At 47.9% G+C, this 19,550-nt stretch overlaps 1 protein-coding gene across 3 annotated transcripts in view; it reads left to right on the top strand.

Moving 5' to 3' along the window:
- Nucleotides 1–19,550, top strand: part of ARL2BP (ARF like GTPase 2 binding protein) — a 412,008-nt gene that overhangs the window by 213,551 nt on the left and 178,907 nt on the right. For all 3 annotated transcript variants that reach the window (XM_069653370.1, XM_069653353.1, XM_069653360.1), the window contains one exon: nucleotides 7,562–7,647. In XM_069653370.1, the coding sequence (XP_069509471.1) occupies nucleotides 7,562–7,647 (86 nt within the window). The remainder of the gene's footprint in view (nucleotides 1–7,561; nucleotides 7,648–19,550) is intronic.

Below are 19,550 nucleotides of genomic sequence, written 5' to 3'. Positions count from 1 at the left end.
TGGAGATGATGGTGTCGGAAGACGAACGCTCACTAATTATTTCCCTTCTTGTCTCTCCTTTCTAGGATGTTGCTCGCGGAGGATGACGAGGTCTAGTGAGACTCCGGAGTGAGCGGGATGCCTGATGCAGGACAGCTAAAGAAGAATAACGGTGTTCTTCTTCTCCCAGACGATGCAGGCCAAGGATGCTGCGAGCAGGTCGTGGTGAAAGTCATGCTGCAAGTGCAGAACAACGCGAAGCGCGTGCCTCAGATTGGGTGTGGTTTAAATAGCCAGCAGGTATCACAGGTGCCTCCAGGGCAGACCACGCCCTGGATGCTAGACTGCATGATGCAGTTCCCCGTCGATCCTTGTGGGGGCAGCCATGTTGGTCCATTCCCCAATGAAAGCTCCACATGCCATATGAGCCTGGCGCCAAAGGCGCCAGGACTAGCTCCAGGACAGCCGAGAGGGCATGATTGGGGCCTTGGGGCCTTGCAGGAATACTGGGGAGTTCCCAGCCAGGGGTAAAGTTTGTGACCGGCTCTTCCCCGCGTTGCCCTGGACCTGCACGCACCCTTCTATTGTTTTTTCCCAACATTGGCTGTGGATATACTGCTAGTTCGTCAAGGTTTTCATCAGGGAGCTCCAGAACTCTGCTGTCTACGGCATGGCTGCCAAGCCATGCCCCCTAGTTGTACTCTTTTCCAATAGTATTACTCTGATCATCTTACACATTTCTCATAATCCCTTTAAGTCTGTATTCTATGTCTCATTACATTTCTTGCATTTGTTTGTCTCTTGAGACCTTCAGTGCTATTAACATGCCCCTGTACTGCTTTGAATGCGCCCCATAAGGAGCTCAAGGATACATCTGGTGTTTTAGTCTCAAAGTAGTAAATCAGGATCTTATCTTTAAGGAGCGCTTTGGGGAATGCCCATTTCCAGAGGCCAAACCTCTCCTTTGGTAAGCGAAGAGTCGGCATTGGGGGTGCTTGGCCCCAAAGGTTGATCAGGCCCAATTCTATTCCTTCCACCCTTCCTATCACAGTTATGGATGTCCATATGTAGTCAATACGTGTACACGATCTGTGTATATGGGGAATGAAAGGTGTAATTCCTTGCTTTCCCATATATGGCGTCCATGCATCTTCAAGGGTTAGCTGGCCAAATTTGCGTTTAAGTGCCTTTTGAGGGTGCTACTTGTCCATAAGTCCTGGTGCTTCTGTCCCTCTGCAGGTCCAATGGCCTGTTTTGGTCACCTATCATTATTATTTCCCCTTTGGCGATTGTATCTAGGTTCGCGAGAACTGTTCTTGAAAATTCATCCTGCCCAGTGTTGGGGGCATATACTGTTGCTAATGTGAGCATTACAATACCCAATTGGACTGTTTCAAAGAGAATGCCCTTCGTCCTCATGTGTGCCTAGGACTTTAAGGTTTGGGATATTCCGGCATGCTATGAGCACTCACCCATCTTCCCCTCTGCATTAGCTTGAAAGACGTGTAGGTAATGGCTCATCTTTATTCTGTATGTGTCCTTCTTGGAGTGCTATTATGTCTGGTTTTTCACTTTGGAGGAATTTGTTTTCTTTTCACCAGGAAGTTAATTCCCCTTATGTTATATGGCAGTAGATTGAATTCTGTACCCTCTTGATTAATCCAATGTGTACCTTTTTGTTCAACATTTTGTTGTCTGTCTGTTCTTTCCTATTTCCCTCGCCCCATCATCTTTGTCCTTGTTTACTTAATCCTTGTGTATGCCTCTCCTTATTAGCTGGATCCTCCCCTCCAAAATCCCCCTTTCCCTCCCCCCCTCTTTCAAAACTCCCCAAAACGTAATTCCCTGGGGTGAGTCAAACTGCCTATTGTGTCCACGAATTCGATAATTTTTAGGGTCCACTCCCGGGTCTATTTTCTTCAAGTGACCCTTCAACCCTTTGAGTTATGCTCTCCACTGTTCCCCTCCTTTGTGCTTGAACCTGCTTCCGTTCATCATCCGACTCTATCCTTCTGGTGGGGAGGGGGGCGGAAGGGGGAAACATGGTGCCTGCCCCCTCTTTAACCATTATGTATTGAATTGTTTTTTTTTTTATAACCCCCCCCCTAATACCGTACTTGAGGTTGGTTTCTAAGCGCAGATCCGGGATTCAAACCTCTGTTGCTCTGCGTTGCTCCAGTGCTATCCTCCGTTCGTTCGGAGGGTTCCCAAGGTTTCCTTTGGGTGGGGGGGTACGAGGGAAGACCCGGCATCTTTGTTTCCTTGGTCATCTTTGCTTATTTGCAATATTTGTGCACCTTCTTCCCATGCCGTGATGCAATATTGTTTGCTCACCAGTGTAAATAGCAAACCAAACAGGAATGTAGATTTATATTTTATTTGCTTCCGGCAGAGGACTTTAAACACCTGGCCCATTTCTCTTCTTTTTTTGGAGGGTCGTTTGTGCCAGGTTTGATAGAGTTGAACTTAGGCCCCATTTATCCTTTGGGGCTGACGATGAGCACTTCACGGAGGATCCTTTCTTCTGATTGTATGAGGTTATTGCTGCCAATACGTCTCTTGGTCTGGCTCCTGGCTCTCATCTTCTGGTCCCCACCCTGTGGATTCCGTCAATTTGCACTACCTCACCGGACTCCTCACCAAGTAACTCCTCCAAAATGTGTTGCACTGTTTCTTTTAGGTCCTTGTCCTCTATGTCCGTAACCAAGTTCTTAATTTGGATATTGGCTCTCCTGGAGCGATTCTCCAGGTTTTCACATTGTATTTCAAGGTTGTGGGATAATCTCGAGCAGTGCTCCAGGAATTCCTAATTTTTTCTGGAGTCGTTAACTACTCCTTGGAGGGCTCTTTTGTTCGTATCTTTTATCTTCGAGTTTGGCAAAGTCCTTTTTAAGTTCCTACATAGAATGTTTGTTCAGATTGTAGCAATGCAAATTGCGCATGAAATGTTTCTGTGATTTGTGACTGGAACGCAGTGAAGCATTGTTTGAGATCCTCCTTGCTATAGTAGGTAATTGTTGCTCACTTTGTCAGTCTCTGCTACCCTCTCCGAAGCCTACGTGTCCCTCTAGTCTATTTTCCTGACTCCAACACATATGTAAAACCCCCTCCTGGGGTTGGCGCAGGGGTTTGGTTGTGGCTGGCATTTGTTCTTGTCCCTGCCTTTTGACATCGGTTGTCTTTTCCGTTTTTTGCTGTGAGCAGGTTAGTAGATGGCTTTGCTAGGCTGCTGTGCCTTTCCCTCCAATGTCCAGTACCTCGAGGCTGGGTGTCGGGTACTTGATCCTGACCCTTATGGCTCCCTATTTGCTTGACCTGGGAGGGATAGACGGCCCTGGTGCATGGGCCTCCACCATGCATTGTTGTACTCCTTATTGATCACCCTTCCTTGCTCCGGTAGCTAAGGCCATCCTCCACTCCGTTTGGGCCCAACGACCGCCACATGTTCTGTTATGAGCCCAACTTTTCCCTGGGGGCTCAGTTGTTATTGTGTATGAGTGGATTGGGGTCCCGAGGCCGCGCTGGCGTGTCTCTGCCACGACCGCGCTCGCTATGTGCTGTCCTTACCGGAGTGTGGCTTAGGCCACTCGTCCCCCGCTCTGGTGATTGCACTTGTCCAGTTATTCTGTGTGGCACTCTGGTGGGCCCTGGACAATATTCTCCTGGGGGTGGTTTCCTCATCTGCCGAATACAGTCTTGAGTCTATATCATTTTCCCTGTTTGCTCGGAGTTCGGGCCTCATTGTTATGCCTTGTCATCTTCCGGCCGCTGCATAGGCTGCCTATGCTGCCTTTGGATACCCCACATCTGACCCTTCACGCCCCTCTTGCCATGTGTGGCCTTCTGTCCTCTCAATGTTTTCGTCAAAACCCGTCAGGCAGCCTGGGCTAGTCACGCCATGTGTGGGCGTCCCCTGGCTCCTCGCTATGTGCTCCTGTGGTGCGCTGGTCCTGACATCGCGGGTCTATGACCTCCGGTGGTATATCCTCCAATGACCACTCCTGCACAGACCTCTCCTGTTGTGCACGAATTTGGCCAGGAGCCTGTGTCGCCGAGGACACCGGAGGGGTTCCCCCTGATTCAGATGGTTAAGGCTGGCTAGTTTGTGTCACTTGTTGCATTTGCTTCTTTGTTTTAGGCACTGGGAGGACGGAGCTCTGGCTCTTGCGTCCTTTCAGCTCTGGTCGCCATCTTGAAATCGCTAAATGGGTTATCTTAACGCTGAAGTCCTGAGCTTTAACACCCGCCAGGTGGTTCCAAAGAGTTCTGGGTATTATGGCTTTATGCATTCTTCTCGTGCCTCTGGGCATGCTCAGGACGTGGCCCCTGCAGATTCATTTGCGTTCCAACTGGAACCAATCATCCAATCCGCAATCCAAGAAGATTTCTATCATGGAAGAGGCTCAGAATTCACTTTGGTGGACTCGCGAAGATTACCTTCTCAAAGGGTATCCTTTTTTAATCCCCCATCTGAAGTCTCTGGCTGGGTGGGACATTGCCTAAATCACAAGATCCAAGACCTGTGGGACTCACTGTAGAGTCTGTCAAATCAATCTATATTTGTAAAGGTATAACATTTGTGGGTTTGTGGCTGGGTTTGTGTCTTGGTGAAGCATTGTTCCTTATACAATTCCACACAGTTTCACCAATCTGCACCAAATTTAGCATAGTTACCGGTTAGGACCCTCTGGACAATACTGACTGCATGACATTTTGACACCCCACCCCGTTCCCTGGATTTCAGCTAAAGGCAATATTTGTTTGTGGCTTGGCGCAGCGTTGTTCCTTATGCAATTCCACACTGTTTCACCATTCTGCACCAAATTTTACATAGTTACCTCTTTGGACCCATCCGGACAATACTGACTACATGGCATTTGGACACTCCACCCCTTCATACAGGAGACGGTTGCCTCAAATCAGCGAAACATCAATGTGGTCATAGAAGGGCCGGTCCTTAACCCTAGATTGCGCTGTTTCTGGGACATTTCCACTGCAATGCACCACAACAAACTGCACCACGCCAGGGTGAGGCAACAGGTGGGGGGGAGAGCACAGTAGGTCTCAGTATGCAGCAGCACACCAACTCTCGCCTCCCCCCAACGTCTCCTTTAGGGTATGTCAGCCAGTCACACACGCCCATTCTTAGTGCATTTTACTTCAGAGTGCAAAGCACATCAAGTGATGAGCGAATCAGAACAGCGACCTACAGGATCATTGATTTTCAACAATTGAATAATGTCATGTCTGTCCACAAGAACCCGTTCGGAGAAGGGGTACTTTTTGCTAGTTATCTATACAAAAAAAGGCTATCTTTCCGAGTATAAAATCGCTCCTTTTTCTCATGCAGAGGAAGTGGTTTAAATATTCACAAACGGCGCAACTGCAATGTTTTATTTAAACAAGCAGGGAAGCACAAACTCCTTTCCTGGCTTCATACTTTGTCGGCAGTGTCTCCTGAACTATGTTCACCCTGTAGCATCTCACCTAGATGAGAAGAATTTGAAAGTGGATACCCCCACATGAATGGGAAATGAACAGTTCCCTCATCAAGCCAATCTTTCAACAGTGAGGCTTTCCGAAGTAGCTTTTATTTAGCAGCAGAGAGAAACCATACCCCTTCACGGATGTGGGGACACTTTCAATGTGGATATTTGGAGAAGTTCCTGTATGAGCTCCCCTCCCCCCTTCCCCCTTCTCATCGAACATTGCACATTTCATGATGGTTGGCTACTGCAGGATGTTTCTAGTGAGGCCCCTTATTGGCCCGTCTGACATGGTTCTCGAAGCTACTTCGTCTTTGTAGGGCAGGTTTCAGTTTGTCCCCAAGATTCGGGCCCTTCTGTGCCTCACCCATGCATTCCATTACTGAATTTGAGCATTTGGTTCCTGAAGAACTAGCTTAGGAATATCTTAAGCAAACATTACTTGTGCTGTGAGGAAAGAATAAAACATTTAGAAAAGGCAGTATAAAGGCCAATGGTTCATTTTTTGCCATTGGTTCTTCGCTGAGATCATTGACTTCCTTTGGGCTTCCTTAGAAGTGTCCTCTCCATTGTCTTACCTGGCAAATACAGTCATTCAGATCCATTCCTGCAAAACTACTTTTCGGCTTCTACTGCTTTCCTTTAAGAATGAAGTTGTTCAGGGCCGCTTTGACAGTCTCTTTCACCTATACCTTCTTTGCAGTAAGCAGATTGGCCAGTGGGATTTGGCTGCCATTATTCATTAATCCTTTGCAGCCTTTTAGTCTCTTGCAACTTGGACATTTTTTGTTTTAATTCAGAAGACTGGATTCTTAGTTGCTTTTAGCTCGGCTAGGAGAAGAGGCGAGTTTCGAGCCCTTTCCTCAGGAACCTTGCATCAGCTTTAATATGGATAAAGTTATCTTCACCCCGAAGGTCATTACATTTTCCTGCCATTCTTCCATCCTAGGCCTCACTCACTGAGGAATTAGCCGAGACTAATCTCAATGTGGCTAGAGCTCTAAACGTCAAAGACCATCTAGCCATCTTTTTCTAACGTATGGTGGTGTTTCCTCAGGAAACAAAGCAGTCAGTTCCCATTGCTAGAAGATTAGTCTCCTACATGTCAAAAACTTGCAAATGATCTACTATCTGCATTTTTGAAATGCGTCATACTGATCCCATCAGAATTAAGGCTGCAACAGTGTCCACCTAACCCCCCCAGATGCTTTTGTTAGACATTACATTTTGGTTGCATCTTCCAAGAATGCTTCCTATGGCCGACAAGTCTTGCACAGCGTCTTTCCTTGATCCCTGGCCATGCATATGTGGTCTCCTCTACCCTGTATTTTAGCCTGAACATTCTGGTTTTCCAAACAATTGAAGGAGTGAGACCAGGACGCAGAGTTAGGATAATTACCTTCAGAGGTATTCCAGCACTCGTAGTCCTTGCTCTCCCTCCTTCACAATGCCCTCCCAACCATCGCCATATGCTTCGAGAATCCCTCCACAGCATGAAAAGATGGCGGGAGTGGGAAGTGATGTTTGTTGATGCTCTGGTGGGGTCGTGGGGCCCAGCAGGTGGAGGTATGTTTGCACATACCAGTCCCAGTTTAAAGTTCTTGAAGTGACTGCATCCTCTCTTGAAGACGTTTCTTTTTAATGTCCAGCCTGCGGTGCAGGCTTACCCAAACAGTTGTGAAGGAGGGAGAGCAAGGACTAAGAGTACCAGAATCTCAGTGAAGGTAATAATACCTGTGATAGTCTATATGTATACTTTTTTGATGAAATCAGTTGTTTATAAGTGTATTGTTATCCAAAGTTTAAAAAAATACTTTACCAGTTTATTGAAACTGGTACAGAAATAACTTTCATCTCCCTTTTACACAGGGGGACACAAATCTTGTTTTCAAAAGCTGCCTCTTGATTGCTTGGAACTGTTGAGCAGTTTCCTCTTCCTTCCCTAAGTTGCTGAACTGTGTGTGTTTGGTGCCAGTGGATTAGTTTTGGGAGTAGACCATGAAACAAGTCTCCAAAGTATGCATGGTGTCTGGTTTAATATTTTATAATGTACACATTGTTCATGCCAAACATACCTAAAAGTGAACATGTTTTAGATTTCTTTAGTTGAGAAGTACATCGAAGAGCAGCTACTTGAGAGAATGCCTGGATTTAATATGACTGATTTCACTGCTTCGTTACAGTAGGTGCACATTTTCTTTTTTTTTTTATTGAAATTATTTCTTTGTTGCATTTTATGCATTTGTCTGTTTTGTGCATACCTTATTGTAGAAAATGATTCTATATGACGGAAAGTCATTTCGTTTATTGTGTAGATGATCGTAAGCATGCATACTGCACTGCACTGAGCTGGGCGCTATAGAAATAATCCCTGTGATCTCCTATACACATTTTCACAATCGTTCAGTAAAATCATGTTTTTTTGCTATCCATTCACAAAGAACAACATTTTAAGGGTCCATTATGTCAAATGTTTGTTTTTAAAAAACAATGTTTGTTTTTAAAATATTATTTACAATGCGTTTTACTAAATTCTTGCACATACAATGTAACTTTACACTTAACCAAAATATTTGTGTTTTTAAGCAATCATGTGGTATTGCCAGCAGGATCAGAGCCAGTTTAGCACTTCCCTCCAAGAACTGTGTGCAACCTGAAGTCCGATTTTAAAATACCAGTAGGGCCAACTCAGCACTTCATCGCCTCAAGGTCCATAAATGTAATGATTTAATTTGCTCATTAATAAAACCAGTTACATCTGCATGCCGTCCCTTTTCCTCCATATTATGGAATGTTGTCCCAGTGAAGGGGATAGAACCAGAGTTGGTGCGCAGCAGCATTTTAACCATTTAAGTGCAGGAGTGGGGGGAGCCTACAATGATTTCTTACGGGAATGCACGACCTTTGCACCAGGGGTTAATTCTCAAAAACACTGGGTATCATGGTGTGTACATGTGTGCCTTCCGTGCAGGACTGCACCTGTCCTTTTCTCCCCATGGATGGGTCTGGAGATATGGAAAGCAGCAGCGCTAATTGCACCTTAACCCTTTTTCTTTTCTGGTACCTCTCAATCTTCGGCCTCGTGGGAAGAGATTTCGGAAGTGTATGTCGTGTAGCAGGTCAGTCTTTCCAGTGTTTCCACATACATTGTACTTGGAGTGCCTCTGTGATGACCAGGCTATAGGTCCACTGTAAAGTTTTTGATACACTCTTTGCTGATCTCTCCCGGTGCTACTTATTTAGTGCGAGGAAGTATTCCACAAGATCTGAGGTGAGTAAAGCCCTATTTACCTGGATTTATCCACTAATAACAAAGACTAACTTTGGTCCCCTTTTTCGTGTCAATTAGAGGCCCATCACAAACACATCTATCCTCTTATTGGTTCTGGGCAAAGCTGCTTCATGCTTCAAGCTCATATTGAACATTAGGAGATGGCCAGGTATTAGACTAAATAGGGGCACAGAAACCGCCTCCTTTGACTTCAGGGAAGGCCTTCTGTAGATCAAAACTGATAATTTGTGCATCGTAATGTTGCTTGATATGCTCACTGCTTTTAATACCGTGGACAGGGTTCAAAATGTTGGTGAGCTGGGAGCTATTTGGCTCCTGCTTCTAGCCTAGAAGAGCCTGGCTAGCTTAAAAACAGTAGTTACCAGGAGCTACCTTTGGCTCTCCAGGCCAATTGATGATTTGCAAACATGCATATGTGACAATCACTTTGAGTATTTGAAAATGCTAATAAACAAGCATTAGGACACATCTGGTAAACATTTATCCATAGGATATCACGTGCAAGCCCCCAACCCCAACGGGCAGGCCGGCGGTTCTGTTATGGGGGACTATAACTGATGAACTAGCACGACCGAGTCTCAGGACACGAAGCACACCTCCCATGGCTGAGTCGACCACGCCGCCGGCCGAAAGGCCACACATGGCATCGAGAGGGAGGTCTGAAATGTCCCTGTCCTCTGGGTCATCGCGGTCGTGATCACCACAGGACAGGCCCCCGAAACAGACGCCAAAGTCAGTTTCCGCCAATGTCTAAACCCTTGAAATCCTCTGGCGTTGACGACCCGTTTTAAGTCCTGAAGGACAGCACCATCGCCATGTTATACACAAACAAGCAGTGGGGGTAGGGGGGACACAAACTCTACAAGTCTATCCAGGTTAGCACAAGAAATGTGGAAGTGGGCACTCAAGTGGGGCATGTTTCTAACATCGCAACATGTTCCAGAGGAACTCAATTCTCTGGCAGACTCACTAGCAGAGATCCTGTACCAGAAGAGCACGAGTGGCAGCTCAATAACAATATTGTAAACAAGATCTTCGCACTATGGGGGTACCCCCCTCTAGACTTGTTTGCCACAAGACAAAACTTGCAGTGCCCAACCTTCCCATCCAGGTTTCCCCAACACAATTCCAAGGGAAATGCCCTATGGATGAACTGGCTTTCCCCCCAACTCCACTAATGAGCAAAGTAGTCAACAAAATGCATAAGGAACAAGTAACACTAATCCTAGTTGCTTCTATGTGGGCGGGACAACCTTGGTTCCCACATCTGCACAAACTGGCGATGTGCGATCCAATTAAACTCCTGTGCCCCTAAAACACGCTCATGCAGCACGGGGAGGGCGGGGGTACACCCTCAACCGCAGTCTATGAACTTGGCAGCTTGGCTCCTGAAGTCATAGAATTTGGACATTTAAAACTACCTCAAAGATGTATGGACATCCTCAAAGAGGCACGCACACCAAACACTAGGCATTGTTACTTGAAGAAGTGGAAAAGACTTGTATATGGTGCCAGTCAAAACAAATCCTATAGAACGTGCTCCGTCACACATTCTTCATTACATACTCCACCTACTAGACTCAGGGCTAGTTTTTAACTCTATCAAAGTTCACCTAGCGACTCTATCCGCGTACACCACTTCTCAAAATAAGGTGTCCTGGTGGAAAATCCCAGTCATTAAGGCGTTCATGAGGGAAGTAAAAAGACTCCACCCTCCCATTTCCAACCCACCTCCAGATTGGGACCTAAATGTAGTACTTGATAAGCTCATAGGACCACCTTTGGTGCCTATGCATAAATGTAGCCTTAAACACTTCAGATACAAAACGTCTTTTCTGGTGGCTATCACAACTATAAGAAGAGTTATTGAACTGCAAGCTTTGTCAGTGCAAAACCCTTTCTTTTTCATACACAAAGACAAACTGGTATTAAGAACACACCCTAGGTTTTCACCTAAGTTAATGTCTAGGTTCCATGACAATCCTTCCATCCAACTACCAGCTTTCTTTGAAAAGACAGCTCATTTCAGGGAAGGAGACCACATTTCCAAAAACGCCATCTGCAAATGGATAGTCAGATGCATACAGCTCTGCTACTCTGTCAAATAAAACTCTGCCTTTCACGCCAAGCGCTCACTCTGCCAGGGGTATAGGATCTACCATAGACTTTATCGCAAATGTCCCGAGAGATGCCATTTGCAAAGCAGCTACATGGAGCTCTATCCATACTTTCACTCAGCACTCCTGCATTGACTCACATTCCAAAGCAGATTCCCAGGTGGGACAAACAGTGCTGAAACATCTATTCGCTGCTGTACCTTCTCACAACCCACCACCTTCTCCAAACACTGCTCGCTAATCTATGACTAGCATGTGATCTAAGCAAATTCCACATGCCTCAGAAGGGATACATTACTCAGCTTAATCGTATTTCTGATGCTTGTATTTGCTTAGATTCGCATGCTGTGCATAGGCTCACATCTAGTGGTAGCTGCAGAGTATTGCAGTTTTTGTTTTCGAAACTCGAAAATGGACGTCGACAGGGCGTGCCAGTAATACTATCCCTAGTGTAACGTCTACTGTACCCATGGTGCTTTAATCGTCGAGGTCCCTCAGATTGTTTTGTTTTTGACATGAGGTTACATGAAGTGTAGCTTGAGTACAGGTGTAGTAAAGCAGATTTATAACAGCCGGCAACATCTATGCACCTTCTACTGCACAGGGGAGGAAGAGTGGGTGCATGTGAATTTAAGCAGATACAAGCATCAGAAATAAGTACCTGGGTATTGTGGGGCTTGCCTACCTACAGCACAGTATCCATTAAGTCACCCAACCTTTCGGCACGGGACTGAGACATTACTTTTTTTTATATTAACTTGTTCTAGATCGTAGATCTTCGCTAATAGACACAGCCATTTCTGCTTATTAGGTGCAGCACTCGATTTCCATCCAATCAAAATGGCCTTTCTAGCAGAGAATAGAACATCTTGCACAAACTCACGTGATAGTCATCGTGCCAATGGTGTAGGGGGAACATCGCAGTTTTTAATTTTGGCCAGGCAGCGCCGCACAAGACCCCAAAAAGGTTGTATGATGGAGCATACAGTGCTCCAGATGAGATTTGGAAGTGGAGTATTTTACTCCCTATTTTTTTAAGTTGGGAATAAAATGAGTTTCTAGGGAGTAGAAAAGTAAGTCCAGTTCCTAATGGGAGTATTTTATAAGTGGGTAAAAATAGGTTTTAACTGGAAAATGGAAATGTTTTTGTAATAATTATTTCTTTGCAACAAGTTATTCATGCACATTAAAAGATACATGTATACTTCTTCCGATAAGGCAGTAATAATAGTAGTACTCCTACGTCCCGTGCCCTTTCCTCCATTCTGTATATGCGTCCCTTGCGAGGGATGGTAACGGAACCTCCTTTCCACCAGAAATGGACATTTCCCCTTGGCACTCACGGGGCGTGTGGCTTCGGCAGCACGGGCTCCCTTCACCATGCCCACCAGTGCCCCACCTCAGTCCCCTTTTCCACGTCGATGGGAACGGACCGCTCCAGCAGTGCTCCTGGGTGAGGCCTCAAGCCTCGTAATTCCACGCGCTTTCCCCAGAATCTTATCTTTTACAGATATGGGAACACCGTCCACCAGTGCCCTAGTTTTTCCCCAGCGCATGTCGGCCTCGACAGGTTTTATCAGGTGCCCATCGTGCGACGGTTCCTTCACTACAGCAGATCCCCCACACACTCTTGTCTCATATGCCTTGGTGAGGACCACGGTTGGGACGGATGCTCTGCGTGCGACTCACGCCTAGGTCGCTTAAATACCGACTCGAGCGTTGGAGGGAGCTGTTCAACAGGTCTCCTCCTCAGAGCAACAAGGACTAAGTCCAGAGGAAAACAAAGGAGGTAGGAATGTAATTTTCCAAAGCACCCTGCAGAGACGACTCCTTTCCAGAGAAGCCCAGCGGGAGGGGTCAGTCTGGCCCTCGCACTGGCTCAGCAAGCACTGATGCGCACACAGCTACTGGCCTTATGGCCGAGGGGTCCAATGGCCCTACCGGTCCCGCAGCTCAGGGGCCTGTGAGCTCTAATAACACTGGGACTCATCCCAAGGAGCATTGCCCTGATACCGGGTCCTTACCCGAGGAGGCACCTTTATGCACGGTCAGCAGTACCGGCCGGGAGGCCAAAGGCGCACAGCCTGCCAGGTTTACACTTGAGGTGCAGGGTGGGGCAGAGCCAGTCCAGACAGGCATGCAGGCCGAGCCCAGGAACATGCCGGCCACAGGTCCACGTGCTCAAGGCGCAGCCAGAATGGCCACCGCTCCCGATCAGCAAAGGCTGGAAGCCTCACAGGCAGCTGCGGAGGCCCACCAGCCCGGTGATCAACAAAGATGTTTTGCTCCTAGGACAGACTGGGTACCTCTAACGCCCGTCACCTGGACCACGTTGTACCCCAACATTGCGGGTTCCAGGTACAGTGACCCCATGTACGGGCAAGGGCTGGGGAGGCAGCTGGCATATTCTCCACCGCCCCCCGTGCAAGATCGTGCACAGCCAGCCTGTGAGGACAGGTTTTTTGACAAATTCATGTCCCTCATGCGGTCCACACAAATGGTCTCAATTCTCATGGGCTTCACCAGCGCAACCCACGACAACACAGACCATGCTCCCTCATCCGACTCCACCTCTACAGTAGCATTTATGCCAAGCCCCCGGATTCCTCGTCTAGTACTGCCATGGCAGCCCTCTTGAACAAGGAAGAAAAGACTCTCGAATCATACGGCGAGAAGGTCTACTCAATGCCGGGCTGCACCTCAGGCAGGCTAACGAAGATGCCAACCTTGTTGCGGCCAAACACCTGTGGAGGGAAATCGCAGCCTTTCTGCCTGACATCCCTAAGGACAAGCAAGCCTCATTCAAAGTGGGCCTTGCTGAGGTGAAACTCGTGGCTTAGGAAATTATGGAGGCTTCTGTAGGCACCATCGTCACGGCTGACTGAGTAATCTGTCTGGCAACAGACATGAGGCAGACGGCCTGGCTAAAAGCTACCAGGTTCAACCCGGATGCGCAGGATAGAATCCTCGACTTTCCGTTGTTTGAGTGGGTGATCTCGTCCAGGATAAGAAGAGCAGCTCTCAGACAGCAAAGTTGCTTGTCACTCTTAACAAACCGCCAGCTAAATCTTTCTCACAGACACAGTCCCGCTCAGACAAGTGGCGATCATTTGGCGGTTTCCACAGGTTTCAGGACTGCAAAGCCAGGTAGCCGGACAGGTCCCCCAGTCAGCACCAGAGGAAACGCCACAAAGCATCAAATAAGGGTTTCTTCTTGTCCCCCTCCTCTTCATAAGCCTCTGACCAGAAGTAACAATGATGATTCATTTCAGGTCCACAGCACCCCAGTTGTGGGCAGGCTGGCCCTGCAGAGTTGGGTTTGGCGGGTGAGGTTTGCGGATGCATGGGTCATCTCAGTGGTGTCCTGGGGCTTCTAGCTACCTCTTTCTTCGACTCAGAGTTCACCCCCTCCCACAGATCGGCACACCATCACTCCTAGCAGAGATGCTCTCCCTTGTAGAGAGAGAGAAGCGGTAGAGCAGGTCCCCCTCCACTGCCCAGCAGGGGCAGGGCTTTTACTCCTGCATCTTCGCTATACAGAAGAACAACCAAACGGGCCTGCGAGTGGTGTTGGATCGGTCTTCCCATAATCTTTACCTACCCCCGCAGAAGTTCAAAATTGTGACGCCAGCGCTCATTGCCTAGAGACTGTGTTGGGGAGACAGGACGTGTTCCCTGGCCCTGAAGGATGTGCATCTCCACGTTCCTATTGTGCAGCCTCACCGGGACGTCCTCAGCTTCCAGGTCATGGGCCTGCATTTCCAGTACAAGGTTCTGCCCTTTGGGTTAAATTCAGCTCCGAGAGTCTTCACGAGGCTCATGAATGCAGTGGCGGCTCTCCTCCGGCCAGAGGGGCTGCATGTCTACCCGTACCTCGACGACTGGCTAGTCAGGGGTTCTTCTCCAGAGCAGGTTTGAGACTCCGCAGAGAGGTTCATTTCCACCCTATTCGACCTGGGGTTTTCGATCAACTATCAAAAGTCTCAGTTCACTCCTACACAGACGGTGGTGTTTCTGGGCCTGTTGTGGGAGACATGGCAGCAGAGGGTTTTCCTCACGGGGGACAAGGTGACAGCAATTTGGTCTGCAGTCTTCCATTTCTGCAGCAGGTCAATCACCACAGCCTGGTGGTATCAACACCTTCTCGGCGTACTAGCATTATGTCTCCTGGTGTTCCCATATACCAGGCTCCGCATGAGGAGGCTCCAGTTTCATTTCGCAAATTCTTGTGATTGGGAATCAGCCAGCAGGGGGCCACAGTCTCCATCCCACATCTGGACAACAACTTCAGATGGTAGCAACAGGAGAACATTTGGGTGGGCAGACCGTTCTGTCCACCCCACCTCCATGGAGTACACCGTTAACACGGATTCCTCACTCCATGGGTGGGGAGCCACTCTCGGAACGCACTCGGGGCATAGGCTCTGTACCCCGACCGAACGGCAGAATCACATCAACTGTCTGGAATTTATGGCTATTCAGTTGGCCCTCAGGTCCTTTCTACCGACCATCAAGGGCAGATCACTGTGCATCCAGACAGACAACACAACCTGCATGTACTATTTCAACAAACAGGGGGGGCACCAGATCCCCTCAACTGTGTGCGTTGACCCTGGAGATCTGTGAATGGGCTATCGGCCAGGAAGTGTGGCTCTGGCGGTCCACCTTACAGGAGAGTCCAACCTGGAAGCAGACGGGCTAAATCGCCTGTCCGCCAACAATAAGAGTGGCAGCAGAATGGGAGAGTAGTCCAGGAAGTGTTCAGCAGATGGGGCCACTCAACAACAGACCTGTTTGCAACGGTACACAATCGGACGTGTCAGCAGTTCGCATCCTGGGAGGAAGGGAATGCAACTCTCTAGGGGATGCACTCAGATACCCTAGGATGGGATATGCATTCCCACCCACACCGCTCGTGCACAAGGTGGCGAGCAAGATCAGGAACTCCAGGAACCTCAAGATGATCCTCGTGGCACATTGCTGGCTGGCGCGATCCTGGTTCGCAGACCTGCGACAGATGTCAATCCAGCCGGAGATGATACTCCCCCGCAGCCCCCCCTCCTCAGGAAGGGCCCTCTACTAGCCCAGCCAGGAAGCGCAGTGCTACACTCCTCTCTGGAGAGGCTAGCCCTAGTGGCCTGGGTCCTGAGCAGCTAACACTCCAGCACCTCCAGTTGTCCAGCGACAATCTGGAGATCATTCAAAGTGCCAGGAGTCAGGCTAGGTGAAAGCAGTCCAAAACTAAATGGACAAGATTCGGCTTTTGGGCTAAGGAAAATGGGCTGAACCCACTGACATGCACCCTCGACCAAGTCTTATAATTCTTGGCTTAACTTGCCAGATCTGGCGTCCAGGTCAAAACCTACAGAGAACGTACCTGGCCGCTATCGGTGTGTACAGGAGCGCCGACTCTATTTTCCTGTCTTCGCCCAATCCCGTAGTAAAGAGACACCTTACTTGGTTGACCAGGCTGTACCTTCCAGTCAAACGCCTGCATCTCCTTTGGGACCTTAACATGGTGCTAAGTGCTGTAGCCCACAAACCATTCAAACCCATGGCCACAGCAGACATCAAGGTGGTTACTCTGAAGACCGCCTTTCTGGTTGGTCTTACGTCATCTTGCAGAGTGAGCAAGATCCAGGCGTTAGTCACCTCAGAGCCATACACTAGATTTCACAAAGACAAGCTTGTGCTCAGCATGCACCCTAAGTTTCTTCCAAAGGTGGTATCATCCTTTCATATCAATGAGGAGATTGTGATTCCCACATTTTTCCCGCACCCCAAGGAAGATGCAGAGAAAACGCTCCACTGTCTGGATGTCAGGAGAGCGTTGAAATTCTATATGAACAGAACTAAGGGCATCCGCAAGACGGACGCACTGTTTGTAACATTCAGAGGTTCCAGGCCCGGGCAGCAAGCCTCCAAGCCATCCATAGCTCAATGGATGACAGCAGCGATGCAGGAGGCATACAAGGTGCAAAGTAAGGATCCGTCACCGGGCATGCATGTGCCAAGAGCCAAGGTGACTGCTTTCACGTTCCAGTGCCATTTTCCCTGGCAGGTGATCAGCGGCTCGGCAACATAGGCCACCCCTTTGGCCTTTTGCAAACACTACTGTTTGGATACCAGTGCCAAGGCAGATTCGGCATTTGGCCAAGCGGTCCTGCGTCTCTTGCCTAGAGGGTCAGGATAACCTCCCCAGGGCGTTGTCAGTTGTATTCTCCCATACAGGATGGAGGAAAGGGGACAGGACGTAGGAGTAATTAAGTGCTACTCACTGGAGTGTCTTAACGTATTCCTAGTCCATAGTCCCCTTTCCTCCATAGGTCCCACCATCCATCCCCCTATGATAAGACCAGTGAGGTTGTTGGAGTGTAATACAGCCGACGCGTCAAGAGGGGACTGAGGTGTGGCACTGGTGGCCAGGGTTAAGAGAGCCTGCTCTCCTGGGGCCGCGCCCCAGCGTGCCACTAAATTTAAAGGGGAAATGTATTTTCTGGTGGAAAAGAGGTTCCGTTCCCGTCCCTGGCAAGGGACGCCCATAAAGTATGGAGTAAAGGGGACTATGGACTAGGATTAAGTTGAGTAACACTTAATTTCCTTCCTGCGATACTACATGAACTACTTGCCTAAACATATCCATGGAGCTGTATGGGTGAAAGCTGGGCCACAGGGTTCTTCGTGTCCATATCTTATTTTTTATTGGGCGTATTTTTACTCCCATTTACATTTTTGGGCAGTTTTTGTCTATTTTTAGGGAGTAAAAGTAGCCGATATACCGCTTATTTGTAGGGCTGGGGGCACGTCCAAAGGATATGACCAACAGAACCCACCACCGCACATTTTCTCCAGCAAAGGGGAGAACGGGAAAGACCCATGGCATGTAATTTATAGGGTGTATAATATGCTCTGTGTATAATCTTGTACTGCATCTCCCTATGTCACAGATTGCAGGACTTGTTTCTAATCCTGTCAAAAGCATCACACGTATCCACTGTGTAGAGTGGTGTGCCTAGGTCATCAGCCCACATCTCTGCTAGCGTGACGTTTCTACTGAGGTTATGAGGTATGCATAAGTCGTAGACGGTCCGAAGCATGGGGAACTTGATGCATCTGGCCCAAATTCTGCCTCGCATGCCATTGGCTCCCTACCTCTAGATTCTTCCGTAGTGAGTTTAGACACGATCGAGTGTATAAAGGGGTACACCAGTGGGTCTGGGACTGCAAGGGCCAGTATTTCCTTGATGGAAGGGAACAGCAGAATTGCCCGCTCATCCAACAGCGATCCATTCACCTTACGTCACCCAAGTGAGTTTTGTTGGCTAAACATTTGTGTGTCAGCCCCGAAGGATAGCAGAGCTCAGAGACTAATCCATGGTGGAATTTCCCGAATCTGTGATCCAGTTAGGGTACTGTAATGCTTCCGAATTGTAATGTTTTTGAAGTCATGGAGTCTGTGTTAAATGCATTCTGGCTGCGCCCAGAGCAGTAATGGACATTTTCTTCCTCAGTGAGATCTGAATGTTAATGTGAAGTTTGAACACTGTCTGTATTCTTCTTTTAGAAAACATGTTTTCTCCCCTATGTTAGTCTGCAGTGCTTCAAGGGCGGTTTTGAATAAAGGTGCCAGCTAGAGCGTGATAATGTTGTAGAGCTGAAAGAAAGTTATGTAGTCTTTCGCGCTCCCGTGAGAAAGCGAAGAGTTTACCTCTTGAAGTTGCCATGGGGGTCATTCTGATGAGTATCGATGGGAACTTGCAATAGGTGGACTGTGAAAGTCGGAACTTTCTGGAAAATATCCTGCATTTGTGGGAGGTTTAAAGCGGAGAGCACCAGATTAGGCAAACAGAGAAAGCTTTGGGGAAAGAGTGGACACACTGCTTTCTATTGCCTGTTAAACATAAATCTCTCTTGCCTTGCCTGGTTTAGGGGCTTTCCAGTGCAGTTCTGGTGCAGTGAGTTCTGTGGCTGCTGTTTTAACATTGAAGTATTTTTAAACTTTTCATTTATCATTTTTATTGCATTTATTCCTTTATGTATGCTGATTTGAGAATAAACAGGCATTTTACATTTTAGCTGAAAGTGTCGTGTGAATTATTGCCTTTCAGTATGTATTTGGGGGGGGGGGGCGGGTGCAAAAAAGATTACTGTGCACTAATGAGAAGCAAAACATATGGCGCTGTGAGCTTTTATGGTTGCCTTGTGAAGTAATGTTCCAGGCATCTTGGAATCTGTACTTGTATGTTGAAAGGCAGAATTTAAGGTGCTAGTTATTTTTTTCCCCGTTTCTTTGAAGTGAGAGCCTGGCTTTGTTAATTGGCGTTGTGTGTGCGCTTTCAGTGACTGTGTTTTAAGCTCCGGTGTATGAGTTATTGTGCCTAGGTTATTGTACATTATTGTAATCTTGAATACCTTGTTCAGAAAGAGAGATCAGGGGATCTCTGCTGGCGGGGATTGCTTTGGTATTGTTCCTGGCTGGGCGAAGAGCCTGTGTGATAAGTTGGCAAAGGAATGGGCATGCAGTGCGAGCCATGGGAGGAATGTTTGGGCATGGCTCGGCCCGCGGATGTAATGTCTTGTTTACGACAGGTCCAGGTAGACAAAGGGAAAGAATGTGCTTCTCTTGGGAGATGTGATTGGATTCTTTTGTATCCATATAGAAAAATGCACCAGAGG

This window comes from Ambystoma mexicanum, chromosome 1p (assembly GCF_040938575.1).
Source record: "Ambystoma mexicanum isolate Mex_15411 chromosome 1p, UKY_AmexF1_1, whole genome shotgun sequence".
Lineage (NCBI taxonomy): Eukaryota > Metazoa > Chordata > Amphibia > Caudata > Ambystomatidae > Ambystoma > Ambystoma mexicanum.
Note: the sequence above shows the minus strand (reverse complement) of the source record. Positions and strands in the feature narration are given on the sequence as shown.